The 13931-nt window shown below is 47.7% G+C and overlaps 1 protein-coding gene across 1 annotated transcript in view; it reads left to right on the forward strand.

Moving 5' to 3' along the window:
• Positions 1–13596, forward strand: part of PPP1R16B (protein phosphatase 1 regulatory subunit 16B) — a 68102-nt gene extending 54506 nt beyond the window's left edge. The window contains exons 5-11 of the mRNA XM_075438778.1: positions 808–911; positions 1236–1360; positions 3418–3543; positions 3890–3965; positions 5793–5922; positions 6634–6802; positions 7414–13596. Coding sequence (XP_075294893.1) covers positions 808–911; positions 1236–1360; positions 3418–3543; positions 3890–3965; positions 5793–5922; positions 6634–6802; positions 7414–7935 — 1252 coding nt within the window. The 3' untranslated portion in view covers positions 7936–13596. The remainder of the gene's footprint in view (positions 1–807; positions 912–1235; positions 1361–3417; positions 3544–3889; positions 3966–5792; positions 5923–6633; positions 6803–7413) is intronic.
• Positions 13597–13931: the final 335 nt, after the last annotated feature.

Here is a 13931-nt window from a genome sequence, read left to right on the forward strand (position 1 = left end):
TTCAATGTAGTTTGCTCTGCTCAGGCAGAGGGGAAAAAATAAATAAACAGGAATCTAAATGCAAATGGATACTCTCTGCTGTCCTTCCAAGGCTGGTAACTATCAAGGTAAATCAGAATTCAGCTGAAACTATTTAACAGCTAGTTAAATGGCACAGTTCAGAAGCTGATGGAAGTGCTCTACTATATGATCAATTTAGCTGGCAATTTTGCTTCCAAATAGTGACCTCCTGGAGGTCAGTAACGCACTTAGTGAAATACTTTTGGACAATCAGAAATAAAAATTCACCAGTTGTCAGGATATTTTTTAATTACTCTTTCTTGCCAGTGTGCCCTTGGCTAGATGGAAGGCTCCCTCCACCATTCAGCCCGTACCTTTCCTAACTGTTGTGGTCCTTCCGAACTTTTCACTGAAGGACTGCCAGGTGCCCAGATAACAAGCACCTGGTAGTTGCTTGGCATTGTTATCCTGAAATTCAGCAAATAAATCGCTTCCCTCATTGACAACCTGTCGGTCTGTCCAGTGCCAGGGTCGGGAGAGGACAGGAACGGCTCAGTGGTTCATGTGCCCACCGCCCGTGAAGGAGGAATAGCACGCTGCCTTTCAGCCACTTCTGGAATTCATCTTCCCTGTTCATAGCTCCATGGCTTTGCTTCACGTCTTTCTTGTCTCACACAAATCTTGGTGATATTTAGGCAACTATTAAACCCCAGTTAGTTTCTGCTAAGCATTTATCCCAGTGTTTGGCACTGTCTGCTCTGGGATGTCTGAGGTCCGTCCTTGTGTAACTCTGCCTTCTCCTTGCAGTGGAGCAGACTTGTTGGCAGTAAACGCAGATGGGAACATGCCGTATGACCTCTGTGAAGATGAGCCAACTCTGGATGTCATTGAGACTTGCATGGCCTATCAAGGTAAGGAGGCTGAGTTCATGTAAAATGCAAAAATGGGTCAACGTAATACTAAAAATTACCTTGTTTCTCAGCTCTTGATTTGCCTCTGGAGAAAAGCAGAGAGCTGCAGCCTGGCATAATTTCTTGGAACCTGACTCTGTCTAGTTTCTCCAGTTCCTAAATAATGAGGAGGGTGAAGGACAGCTGTGAATCCCCTCATCTGCATAGACTCTGGAAAGGACGTGAGGTCATACCAACCAGGAATCATAAGTGCAATTTTACTCAGCCAGTGGAGACAAAGACCCTTTCCAACTCTTCTCTCTCTAATTCTGAATTTTTTAACAGGAATTACACAGGAAAGGATCAATGAGATGCGGGCTGCTCCGGAGCAGGTCATGATCTGTGACATTCATGACATACTTGCAACTGGACAAGACCTAAACAGGACTGATGCCCAAGGTGCTACACTGGTGAGTGAAACTGCAGCGGCTTCACTTTTGCCTTGCTTTTGCCCGTGGGTTATGAAACCTGCCCTGTGGCGCACGAGTTATACAAACTCAACACATACGAGCCACTGAGAAGAGTGAGGAAGCTATCTGGATCTTTTTCCCTGGTTTAGTTTATTGTCAGGTAGGAACAGGCTCTGTCCATGAGTACAGCTGACATAACTTAGTGTCTAACCCTGCGCTTTTGGAAGCGAATCCCTTGTTCACCTGAGCTCTGTCAGTTGTCCAGCAGCTCAGGTCCTGCATCAAGACTGCTGAGCTCCTGGGTCCTGTCTGACCGTGGCTGGTACCAAAGAAAGGTGCAGGAAATCCTGTGGTGGACAGTTGCAGAACACAGCACTTGTGCTGACCTCCGAGGAAATGGGACGGAACGACCTCCCAGTAACGTTTTGCTTCTCGCTAGTCCTGCAGTCTGCCCTGACTCCAACAGAGGAGACAGAAGAGTCCTCTGGTTTTCATGGGAGCGGGATCTGGTGTCAGGCACTCTGGAGACTTTCTGCCTCCTCTTCTTCCTTCTTGGCACAGCGTCTGGCTCATGCGGAGTCGGTGGAGTGCTGTGTTTCTTCACGTATGATGGCATCTGCCTCTGGGCAGAGGAGAGCGCCCAGGACACGTGTACAGCACAGAGCAAGCTGGCATCTGATTTGGCAGGACAGGGACCAAGAAGGCTGAACAATCCTAGCCCTGTTCCCTTCTTTTTCACCTGCAAATGTGGATCTTAAATCCTTGCTTACAGCAGTCTCAACTTAGGGAAACTTCAGTAATGCTGTCATTTATGTTGGGATTTTCATACAGCCTTGGTTATTCCATGCTTGAGTCCCCGCATAACTGATATCCAGGCCATGTGGTGACATTTGTTTGATGGCCAGACCATGGCAGTGCATTCAGGTTTCTTAATCTAAATTGTCACCTACAGCACATGCCCGAAACATAAGGGGAGGACAGGCTCCCTCCAAGATAAACTTGGATGACTAAAGCTTTTATTGCAGCTTATTTTTTTAATGCGTTTTCCCCTTGAAGAAGGGTTATGTACATAAATTTAAGCAGACCTCTTGGCTTCCCTTTTTATATCACCCCCAAGTGATTTCTTGTTATTTCATACGGCCTATAGAGGGTATGACCCAGTGCCATAAGATTTATGTAGAAATTAATAGAATTTCCAGAAAGCATCAGAATTTATTTCCAGATAAGGATTTAACTTTGTGTGGTGGAATCCACATGGAAATTTTTGAAAAGAAGCTTGAATTCTCCTCTTCAGCACAGTTGAACTAGGATGAGCTCTGAGTGGAGTTCATACCTTCTGAGCAGTGTATAGGTCAATGTTTTGCTCAGAGATATGAGAGCAGACCGCAATTATGAAAATCTTCAGAGACATGAAGTGTCGTGGGGGACTAAAGGAGACTATTATTGATGTCTTCAAAGTGATGGTTGTAGCTGGAAGCCAATATCTGAAAAATCAGATTGCCTTAACTAGAAGTAGCCAAGGATTGAAATGTTTTTGATTTTCAAATGGTGAAAACAGTTACAGCGTGAGTGGAAGTGCACTTGCATGAAGGGAGTCCTGACTAAAGCAGGCTGAAAATGTGATCAAAAATATCACGTCCCCAGCATTTAAGTAGGGAAGAGGAGATATTCTTCTGGCATGAGGAATGCAGCGTTTACAGTAGGTGATGGTCTCTATTGCAGGCTTGCGTTTTGATGGTGCTGTTTCCCTACAGATTGGGAAGCACTTAAGACCCATTGATTTAAAATGAGAAAACGTTATTTTTCTAACCCATATAAGTAATTTGCTTTAGGAACTGTTAAGCAGTTTCATCTCCAAACAGAATTACGTTCAAGTAATACTGAGTTTTAGTAACAGGAGCAACCTGCTTTTGACCTGATAGCATCTGCCAAATATGAAATGTGCTGCCTGTCCAGGTCTAGCCTCAGACATTATCCAAGAAATTCCACTGCAATTTGTTGTATAAAACCATTCATGGTCCTTGCAGGTGGCTCATGCTCTGTTCCTTGTCTCCTAGCTGCATATAGCTGCAGCCAATGGCTATCTGCATGCAGCTGAAGTCCTTCTTGACCAGGGGGCAAGCCTGGATGTTAAGGACTGGGATGGCTGGGAACCTCTTCATGCTGCTGCCTTCTGGGGACAGGTAATGATTTTGTTGCAAATGTCATGTATGAGGGTGACATTTCTTTCTGCCTGGACAAAATGGGGCGTACTCTGCCAATTAAAGAAATCTGTACTAGGGCTGGACTCTTGGGACAGTGTCCTTGGGGCTCCAAAAAGAACCTGTTGATGAGAAAGTTTGGGGAGAGTATGTCTGTGCAGTTGAATCACAGGAACTATGTTTAACATCACACGCATACCAGAATAATTTGAGGCGAGTTGAGCACGAATGCCGTTGCTTCTTATCTTATTCCAACTTTTCAGCTTTGAGGAGGAAAGCGATTGCCTAAAATACCTCTGTCAGCTTGGCTTTCTTTCCCTTTCTTTAGATGCAGATGGCTGAGTTGCTTGTGTCCCATGGGGCTAGTCTGAGTGCCAGGACGTCTTTGGATGAGATGCCAATAGGTGAGTTTACCAAGCTTAAAAGAAAGAGATCGCTGAGAAAAGCTTTTCCCCCTAAGCCTGCTGGAGTTTTGACATGGTGCTTTCAGAAGCATTAACTTCATTTTTCAGGTGTCTTTAGAATCAAAGTTGCAGTTACTTTAACGGGGACTGAAGTTTTAAAGTGCCTCCTTTGTTCCTTCTGAAAACGCCCTAAGACCTGGGTGTCTAACGTTGCCTTGACGCAGTGAAATGTGGTGAGCTGTGAGGGGCTGGAGAGGAAAGAGAAAGCACACGCAAGTCTTGGAACAGACTGGAAGTAAAAATGCCGAAGTGCTAGCATCTGACCACATGCATTATAACCTGGTGCCACATTTTCTTTTGGCAAAAGGTTTTCTGAGCCTTAATTGAAAAATCTATGCATCCTTGTTTTGAAGGTTGAAAGTTCTTATCTTGTACCCTGATCTGTGTTGCCTTTGTCTATATTCTTTTTTGCTTTGGAGGCTTAAGTAAAAGTGCTGTTCTCAGGGGAGCTGCAGTCTGATAATTACAGAAATTTATTTTTCTCCCATCTTGAAGCATTGATACAGTGGTCACTGTATCTCTCACCCTTTCACGGGTAAAGGCAGAGCATGCTGCAGAGATGGGACAAAACCTAGCTCAACAGTGGGATCGTTGCAAAGCTGAGCCCCCATCACGATCAGCAGCTCTTGTTTTCTGCTCCGATTTAGGTGTCCAAACAATTCTGCCTCCTCTAATTTGTTTAGAGATTAATGTGCCTAAGCATTTTCTGCTTAAATTTCCTTTCTCTTCCTCCTAGCATTTTTAGCTGTATATACTGAGAAGGCGCAGTTAGTAATATGGCGTTAAGGAGACCTGGATGAAGAGTTAGAATGTACCCTCAGCAAGTTTGCTGATGACACCAAACTGGGAGGTGTGGTAGACACACCGGAAGGCTGTGCTGCCATTCAGCGTGACCTGGATAGGCTGGAAAGCTGGGCAGAGAGGAACCTGATGAGGTTCAACAAAGGCAAATGCAGGGTCCTGCACCTGGGGAGGAACAACCCCATGCATCAGTACAGGCTTCAGGCAGACCTGCTGGAGTGCAGCTCTGCGGAGAGGGACCTGGGTGTCCTGGTGGACGACAGGTTAACCATGAGCCAGCAGCGTGCCCTGGCTGCCAGGAAAGCCAATGGGATCCTGGGGTGCATCAAGAAGAGTGTGGCCAGCAGGACGAGGGAGGTTCTCCTTCCCCTCTACTCTGCCCTGGTGAGGCCCCATCTGGAGTACTGTGTCCAGTTCTGGGCTCCCCACTTCAAGAAAGATGAAGAGCTACTGGAGAGAGTCCAGCGGAGGGCTACGAGGATGATGAGGGGACTGGAACATCTCCCCTACGAGGAGAGGTTGAGGGAACTGGGCTTGTTCAGCCTGCAGAAGAGAAGGCTGCGAGGGGACCTAATAAATGCTTATAAATACCTGAAGGGTGGGTGTCAGGAGGATGGGGCCAAGCTCTTTTCAGTGGTGCCCAGTGACAGGACAAGTGGCAATGGGCACAAACTGAAGCAGAGGAAGTTCTGTCTGAACATGAGGAAGAACTTCTTCCCTCTGAGGGTGACGGAGCCCTGGAACAGGCTGCCCAGGGAGGTTGTGGAGTCTCCTTCTCTGGAGATATTCAAGACCCGCCTGGACAAGGTCCTTTGCAGCCTGCTGTAGGTGACCCTGCTTCGGCAGGAGGGTTGGAGTAGATGACCCACAGAGGTCCCTTCCAGCCCCTACTATTCTGTGATTCTGTGATTCTGTGAGACTACATTTGAACCCTCTGATTAATGGCTGGGTTTGTGTGTGCCGTAGATCTGTGTGAAGAGGAGGAATTCAAAGTATTACTTCTGGAATTGAAACACAAACACGATGTGATCATGAAGTCTCAGATGAGGCATAAGTCCTCCCTGAGTCGCAGGACCTCCAGCACCGGCAGCCGGGGGTAAGTGTGTTGTCCCTGGGGTCACCCGGGCGTTAGCGTGGCCACCAGGCTGGCTGCAGAGCACCCTGCGGTCAGTCGGAGGACAACCCATCTGCCCTTCCTGAGAGGCAGAAGCTGCCTTTCGGTTGCTGAAGGCAGAAGTCCTTTGAAGAGTGGCAAGAGGTGTTGTTTCTTGTGGGGAAAGTGGCTTTGCGCTGTTGTGGTTTCGGAACTGCTCCGAACAGAGGACCGGCTGGTGAGAATTCACCCTGTTAAACCACTGATACTGGTCTCTGAGAATCAGTGCTTCAAATGAAATTAAGTCGAGCTTCTCAATAATATGTCTCATGGCCAAGATACTGTGCGCAGACACAGTTTGTAGAGGTCTTTAAGATGTTTACCAGACACCAAAGCCGTCCTGCAGACCACAAAACTCCCTGAACAGCCCCTGGGTCCTTTCCTTCTACATTTTCTCCACTGGCTGCAGAGTAGACCCATTAGGTGAGCTGTATGAGCTCTAATGCAGATTTGCAGCACTACTTGAAAACTTCTTAAAAATCCTCCCACCTGTAATACTCACACTAGTGCCTGTGCTTTGCGTGGGTGCCAGAAAGCTGAACTGCATTCCATTCCAGTGGGAGAAGCGCCAGGAGGAGGTGAGAAGAGCTGCAGGGTAAGAGGAAAGGTCGTGCCCTGCTCACCGCTGCGATGCCCCTTCTCCCTGTCCCGCAGGAAGGTGGTGAGGAGGGCCAGCCTTTCGGACCGAACCAACCTCTACAGGAAGGAGTGCGAGAAGGAGGCCATCCTCTGGCAGCAGCTGGGGGCTGCAGAAGAAGGAAGAAGCTCAGGTCTCATTGGAGAAATTGGGGAGACTCGGTCTGACCAGGAGAACACAGACCCCGTAAGGAATCTCTCCTGCATGATGGGAGTCACCAAGGAGGGCTGGTAGCGCGGGCTCAATAGCAAGAGGTGCCCTGGGATGGAAGGTGACTGAAAAATTTGTAAACCTCATCCATCAGATATAAGCGAAAGACCAAATTCTCCTTTGGTATAAGCTGGGATATTCCACACGCGAGGAAAGATGGTTTTGGATTTACAGCTGCAGAGTTTTGAGATATGGCCCTAGTGAACTGGGAAGTTTGGAAAAAATCATGTGTGCATTTCCCTTTACAGCTAACAAACTGGTAGTCACAAAAGGACTGTAATCTTGGTTTGCAGTTATTTGGTTTTAATTCAGTTATTATCATGTTGTATTAATGTGCTTATCTATCTTTTTTTTTTTTCTTGGTGAGTTCTCCTGAGTTAATGTCCCATGTTCCTCGTTGGGAACCAGCTCCTGGTTGGGACTCACAGCGTTGTAGGGTCCTGTTAGTGGGCGAATTCAATGTTTGTGCTGCGGTGCCTGTCTGGTGGAAGGGCTTAGGGTGAGCAGGCTGCAGAAGTTGTCACAGGGATGAACTGTGTTGTGAGGGAAAGGGGAAGATGCTCTTATTTCATGTCTTTTTGTTACAGAATTCAGTGCTGGAGAACTCTTCCCTGCTTCCGGAGTTAGCAAACAAAGGCACCCAATGTGACTCTGAAATTCCCCTCCAGAATGGACTCATGGCATCTGCCAGCACCTACCAGTACACCTTTTCCAACGGGGACGTTTGGAGCATGCACGCTGACCCTGACAGTAACCCCGGCCACATGCTGCCCTACGGCAACCCGGGGCTCCCCGACACGCAGCAGTTCTGGGGTGCCTACAAGGAGCACAACCACCAAACGCTCTCCGACCTTAAGCGGCAGCGGGCTGCAGCCAAACTCCTCAATCACCCTTTCCTCAGCACCCACTTCGGCAGCGGCATGGGAGGCGTTGCCGAGAACGGGGCTGAGGCCAAGTCGCACCTAATCGGATCCAGGACTTCTCCCTACAGCTCCAATGGGACCTCAGTGTATTACACAGTGTCCAGCGGTGATCCACCCCTCTTGAAATTCAAAGCTCCCATGGAGGAAATGGAAGAGAAGGTGCATGGGTGCTGCAGAATTTCCTAGTCTCATCTGTTTCTCACCCCAGAGGAAACAAGACATGCGTGGGCTGGCTGGATCCATCGCAGCGGCCAGGTTGGTTGCATTCCAAAGGGAGAATTTGGTTATGGACATCCTGACTGCGGCGGCCTCGTTCATCTTGAATTGTACTTTACCCTGCCAATTACTTCCATTGCAGTCGAATGAGTAATGCAGGTGGAGCAAGGCTCTTGGGGAAGGAAGGGATGCGCATCAGTATGATGTGAAAAGAGTCACCCTAGTCTTGCTCCCTGGGTATGGCACACTGTCTCCCCATCCTTGGGAAGTCATGGGATGCCTTGGAACGAAGAAAGGATCTGAATTAAAATCTTTGCATCTGAGCCTCTTGCTGTAAGTCATGAAGCTTCTGGAAGGTGACAGTTCAGACCTGAATTTTCACTCCTGGGTGAAGCATATACCCTGGAGGGAAGATGAACCCCCCCGTGGGGTTTGCAGGAGTGGACAGAGCTGTTTGTCGTACAGCTGGATCCAGCACTTACAGGGCCTGAGCAACAAGCAAGCGTAGATGCTGCGCTTGCCTTGGGAAGTTTGCACGCTGTTCTCTGCTTGCAGGGACAGCTCACCATCAACAGCTGTGCACTGGTTGGGTCCTGTGCTGCTCGTGTCACTGCAGACTGCCATCAGGTTTTAAGCAGAACTTCTCCTGGAACGGGCTTCACTTGATAGGCTTTAAAACTGATGTTGCAATAAAGGGCCCTGGCAATAGGATTTTACTGCAATAAAATATTGACAAAGGTCTATATTGGGATAAGTAATTTAAAAATCTTATTTGTACTACTTAGACTCTTAATTTGTTAAAACTGAAAAGACTTGTGCTGATCTCACTTTCCTACTGATTCTGTTCATTTACTCTGTATGCTCAACACAGATACTAGGGGCAGCATGCTTTGCGTTCTGATTTTTCTGGATTTCCAGAACCACAGGGCTTGGGTGGGGTGAGGAGCAAAGGCTTGCCGACACTAATCTAGAAACGTCATGAAAGCGTTTCTGATCTCCTGGATGTTAAAACACTTGCATTAACCTGCAGTCTTTGGCTGGTAAATAGATGTTAAATCATTGCTTTGGTAGCTGAGTGTTGCAGAAAGGCAGGATATATTGTTTGTTTGTTTTTCCAGCTCCCATGCTGAAGTCGCCAGCAGTGGTTAGCAGCTGTCAGAAGCAGACTTAGATGGCTGTATGTATAAGGGAGTCGCCTAGTGCCACGCAGCGCTTCCAGAGCCCCTCTGCCGCAGAGCGGTGGCACGCCAGCGCTCTGGTGTAGTTCGTGTTAGCTCTGGCAGACTGCGTGAGAAACGCCAGCGCGGCGTAACCTGGGGGTCTGGCACCCGCTCTTCAGCAAGTCAAGGCTTTGTGCACCTGGGGCGGGTGAGAGTGCCCTGTGGGAGACCGCTCTGAGGGACCGGCCGCAGTGGAGTTAACGAGTTGTATCTACAGAAGCAACTATAAATCTTCAACCCTTCTGTGCACAGAGGGGCTATTTGCCCGCATGAATATGTGTCTTCTCGGGCAGTTTAAATTCCAAACTCTGAAAACATAAGCCTGTTTGGGTGTCTGTAAGCCATCAGTGGATTAAATCCAGCTCACATTGTTGTGCTTCAGCCAAGCAACAGCAAATGCAGCTTCCACCACTTTTCCTCTTAGCCGGCGGCTGTTAGACATCCGTATCGCACTTCAGGTGTACACTCCCCCTTTGTGAATCCTCGCAGCCTTTCATTTGTTCTAGGCTAGAAAAAGTTGCCTTTGGCTGCCAGTGACTGTTCAGTGCTGCCCTCTGCTCCCCATCAAATCTAGCCCGTCGCTGGAGCTGGATGTTTTCTGGTGCTCTGAGCTCCTCGAGGCAGCAGAGGTGGCTGCGTGTCACCACCACAGCCCCGCCGTGCAGGAAACACTTTTGGACCTGGCAGGTTATTACCAGGCTGACAGTTTCCTCTTTTGAATTCTGAAGATATGATTCTCTTCCATCACCAGTTTTAGGAACAGATTAGAAAATGGTAGCAGTTGACCTGATTTTTTTTAAAGCCTCAGTTCAGTTAAGAGCAGGGGGTTTCTTTGTGTGTTTTGAAACATTCAGAGAAGTTGGGCTTCCTCCGTTACTGAAATGCACATGCTAAATACGCGACTAGAAAATACTACCGTGCTTGACTTAAGGGATTTTAAAAGTCATTCTTTAGTAGAATGAAGATGATTGGGTGACTGGACAGACTTTACCTCATCTCTGTGTGATTAACAGTGGGTCATCTTATTACCTCAAGAAAATTCTTCCGGATAACATCAAGCGTGGCCTGGCTGTCACTGAGCAGGGGGAGGTGATCTGTCCGATGCCTCTCTTCTCCCATGGTGGTGGGCGTTGTCTCTCCACATCCATCCTAATGAGAGTTCTGGACTCAGTGTAGCAAGTTCTGGTGCCGCTATCCGCTAGGTTGTAAGCGGTGTGAAATTGGGGCCCAGCTGATGCCCTTCCTCCCGGGGAAGGAGGCGTCGGGCCCTGCTTCTTCTCAGAGCAAATTTTGTGCTACTGAGTATATTGAATCCTACCTAACTCCACGCACACGGAAAGGAGACTGTCGAGTGCCATAGTGTGAGGCGGTTTGAGGCTTGCTTTCACTGAGAGTTGTTAATAGATGAAAGCTGTCGGAAGCCAGTTCGTTTTAGACAGACAGCTTTTAGTCCATTGGTATTTCATTCTGTTTATGTGTAAAACTCCAGGGACTCATTACTCTAGCCGTGATCTTGAGCAAACCAACAACTGATTTACTATCAGGCAAAAGATCTTACAGGTTCTAGATTACAGAATATCCCCCTAATTGGACTTTGTATTGTAACTGTGAAATTGGCTGAAATGCCGCTCTTCTGGCTTTATGGCTGTAAGCTAACATGCTCACTGAAAGCTAGTGGTGTCTGATCAAATACAATCAGTTCTTCCCACAGGAGGGTCAGTAATTGATACGTCTTCCAGGATATGTTTCACAGCCATGCCGAGTATTTACCTACCGCTGGCTGTGGGCTGAAGTTGCATCAGAGTGGGACTTGTAAAAGCTGTTGAAGAGTGACCTATGATGGCTTCATGCTTATGTGTTGGTGACACTCTGGATATAACGGTCACTGCCTGCGGGGCACTGGCAAATACGCTCAGGGAAGGAGCTGGCAGCTTGTGCTGCGTGCAGAGTTGTTGGTTGCACGGCTGGGATGAGCAGTTCTGAAAAGTGGATATTTAACCTGCTTCTGGTAAACTATTTTGTAGGGACAAACAGGCTTTTGGGGGAACAATAAACACACAGGTATTCTTGTATGTGTATTGTAGGAGCCTACCTCTAGGAATAAGGCTTTTTATTATAAAAATTAGCAGTGTCATAAGAGTCATGGCTTTTTATATGTATGTGTTTTAAAGGCCATCCCAGTGGAAAGCTCAGAGGTACACAGCAGAAGGCACTTTGCTGTTTCATTGGATCTTAATATTGCTAAAAAGCTGTAGAAACTAGAAATCTTGTTGTGACTGGCATATCTAGCTCTTGGCTTATTAGAGGAAGATTTGGTTGGGGGTTTTTTTATGCTATGCTCAGTGTTTTTAGGCTCAATAAATATCTAAGTACAGATTCAAGGTCAGATTAGAGTCCCGCTTTTGTTAGCAGTAAGCCAAAGGCGGTGGTCCATGGAGACTACGCCAAGATTCGAGAACGTGGATGTGCTGACGGGTCCGTTGTAGGCAGAGCTGCACATGAGGATAACCCTGCTGCTTGCCAAACCTGCCTGTGTGCTGAAGTCATACTGTTCCTAGCAAACTAACTGGGTGGTGAGAGCAGCTTTACTTTCCATGTTGAGAGAGTTTTTTTCAGATGTAAAAAAAAAAAAAAAGGATGTCTCTCAAAATAGTGTCTCTGCTTCACGGAGCTCAGGCAAGAAAGTCCCAGCACTGCAAGGTTAGATCAGGGCTTAGGTACCATTGCTGGGGTCTGTTTGACGTCAGACCTGGATCTGTATTTCACGTACCAAGTGATGTGATCTTAGCCCACTTAGTCTCACTTCTGTGGCACTCCAGAATCTTAAAACCCTCTCAGTTTTGGGAAGAACTGACTCTAGCTGATGTGGTTCTGTACCATCTTGCAGGTGTGGTTGAAGAACCACGTGGATGAGGAGCCCCTGCTAGGGAAGGAGAAGAGCATGGCAGGGCAATACAATAATGAATCGGTGCAATGCTCAGTGGAGGCAGTGAATTCTCTGGTTTATTGAGCAGGGTCTTATTTCGTGGGGTTGAAAGCACTTACAAGCTCCCAGATGGCATCAGAGCTTCTTTTAGTGACCTTTTGCTTTTATCTCGGAGCTCTGTTTAGTCAAAACTTCTCTTCTGAAACTAAATCGGCAGTACCATGAAACAGGAATATCTGAACGGAGAAGGCAGTAGCACTGGTCTCCTGTGAGCCACGGATGAACTGTTGTCCATCTGCTGGAAGGTGTTCTCCCTACGTCTGGACATTTCTGTGCCTTAACATACTTGCTGAAGATAACTCAGTAACCGGTCTCTGGAAGGTCTGCGGTGACTGTACAGTGGTGTCCTTTAACGTGGAGGCTCTTTTGCAAGGGGAAAACAGTTCAGAGCACAACAGATTTTGAAGTTTTTCTTTGCTCTTTCATTTCTCTCATGGTCCCGATTTCTCTCCTCCTAAATACACAGAAAGGAAATGTGAGGGTCTTCGTGCTGATGTAACAAATCGCGTTGACTTGCTTTGTTACAGCAGTTCTCTACAGGCAGGACCCAGAACGCACCTGTCGCAGCAAGGTCTGCGGAGCACAGCTAGCGTTCACATTTTTATTTTGTTTTGCCTGTGGCTGTACAACAGAATTTGTTGTTCCCAGTTGTTCTTCAGCTTTATTCTGTTATTTTCATGTTGGCCAAACTGGCAACGGACTTCTCAGTCCCCCCGCACGATCTGACTACCACTGGGTTCTCCAGGCAACATCTCCCACGGCACAATTACAACCTGGAGTATTTTGCTATATTTCAACTGCGGTAGCTGCAGTAGAGGTGGCGTTGCTCGAGATGCCTGCTCCCAAACCTGCACCAATGCAGCCATCTCCACCCGCAGCCGGAGGGGAGATAAACGGGTTTTTAAGCGGTGCAGATGCAGCCTGAGCGTTGCCACCTCTGCGGCTTCAGCCCGTGGGTCGCGGTGTGTGCGCGGGCTCCGGGAGCGGGGGTGACCCCGCTGCTGCTCGGTGCGGCTGCTGCATGGACGGGATAGCAACGACCGAGGGCAAGCCTTCTGCAATAACTCATCATTCCATCGATCAGTAGGAAGCGATGTACAAATAAAACTTGACGAAATGTATTTTATGTGGAGAAAAAATAATGTAAGAACTGTATATTGTATTAGCAGCTTTGTGTATAAAATGGCATTTTGGCAATCAGAGTCTAATATATTTAAAACATTTTTTAAAAAAAGGATATTTGATATTGTACGGAATTGACTTTATTGCTACTGTAAGTATGAGAAGATGGTTTCTTAACATGTTGAAGCAATGCATAAAATCTGAGATTGTATGTAAAACTCATGCCAAAAGGGTATGTCTGACAGTATTAGCACCCGACTCCGTGTCTTTAATATAGAGATCGAATTTTTTAATTTAAAAGTTATATTAAATTTCTTTTAATAATACAAAAATGCCACTGAGTTTTATTTTGTTGGTTAACATTTGGGACTCTGCCTGCACGTCTGCGCTTCTCTTTCCACTCCAAGTACAGCCAGGAAGGGGCTCGGGGAGCGAATCCAGGCGGGGGGCAGCTGGGGCTCGGTGTGTCTCAGCGGCCCGCGGCGATTCGCGACGGGCACGAGAGGGAAGGCCGGAGCGAGGCCCCAGGCCCGGCCATCGCGGGGCGCGCCACGAAGGGGCCCTTCTCGGTGGGGCCGAGTCGGGCGGAGGCGGCAGCGCCCTGGCCCTCGGGGCGGGAGGACCGGGGCCGCGCTGCA

The sequence above is a fragment of the Opisthocomus hoazin genome, chromosome 18, assembly GCF_030867145.1.
Source record: "Opisthocomus hoazin isolate bOpiHoa1 chromosome 18, bOpiHoa1.hap1, whole genome shotgun sequence".
NCBI lineage: Eukaryota > Metazoa > Chordata > Aves > Opisthocomiformes > Opisthocomidae > Opisthocomus > Opisthocomus hoazin.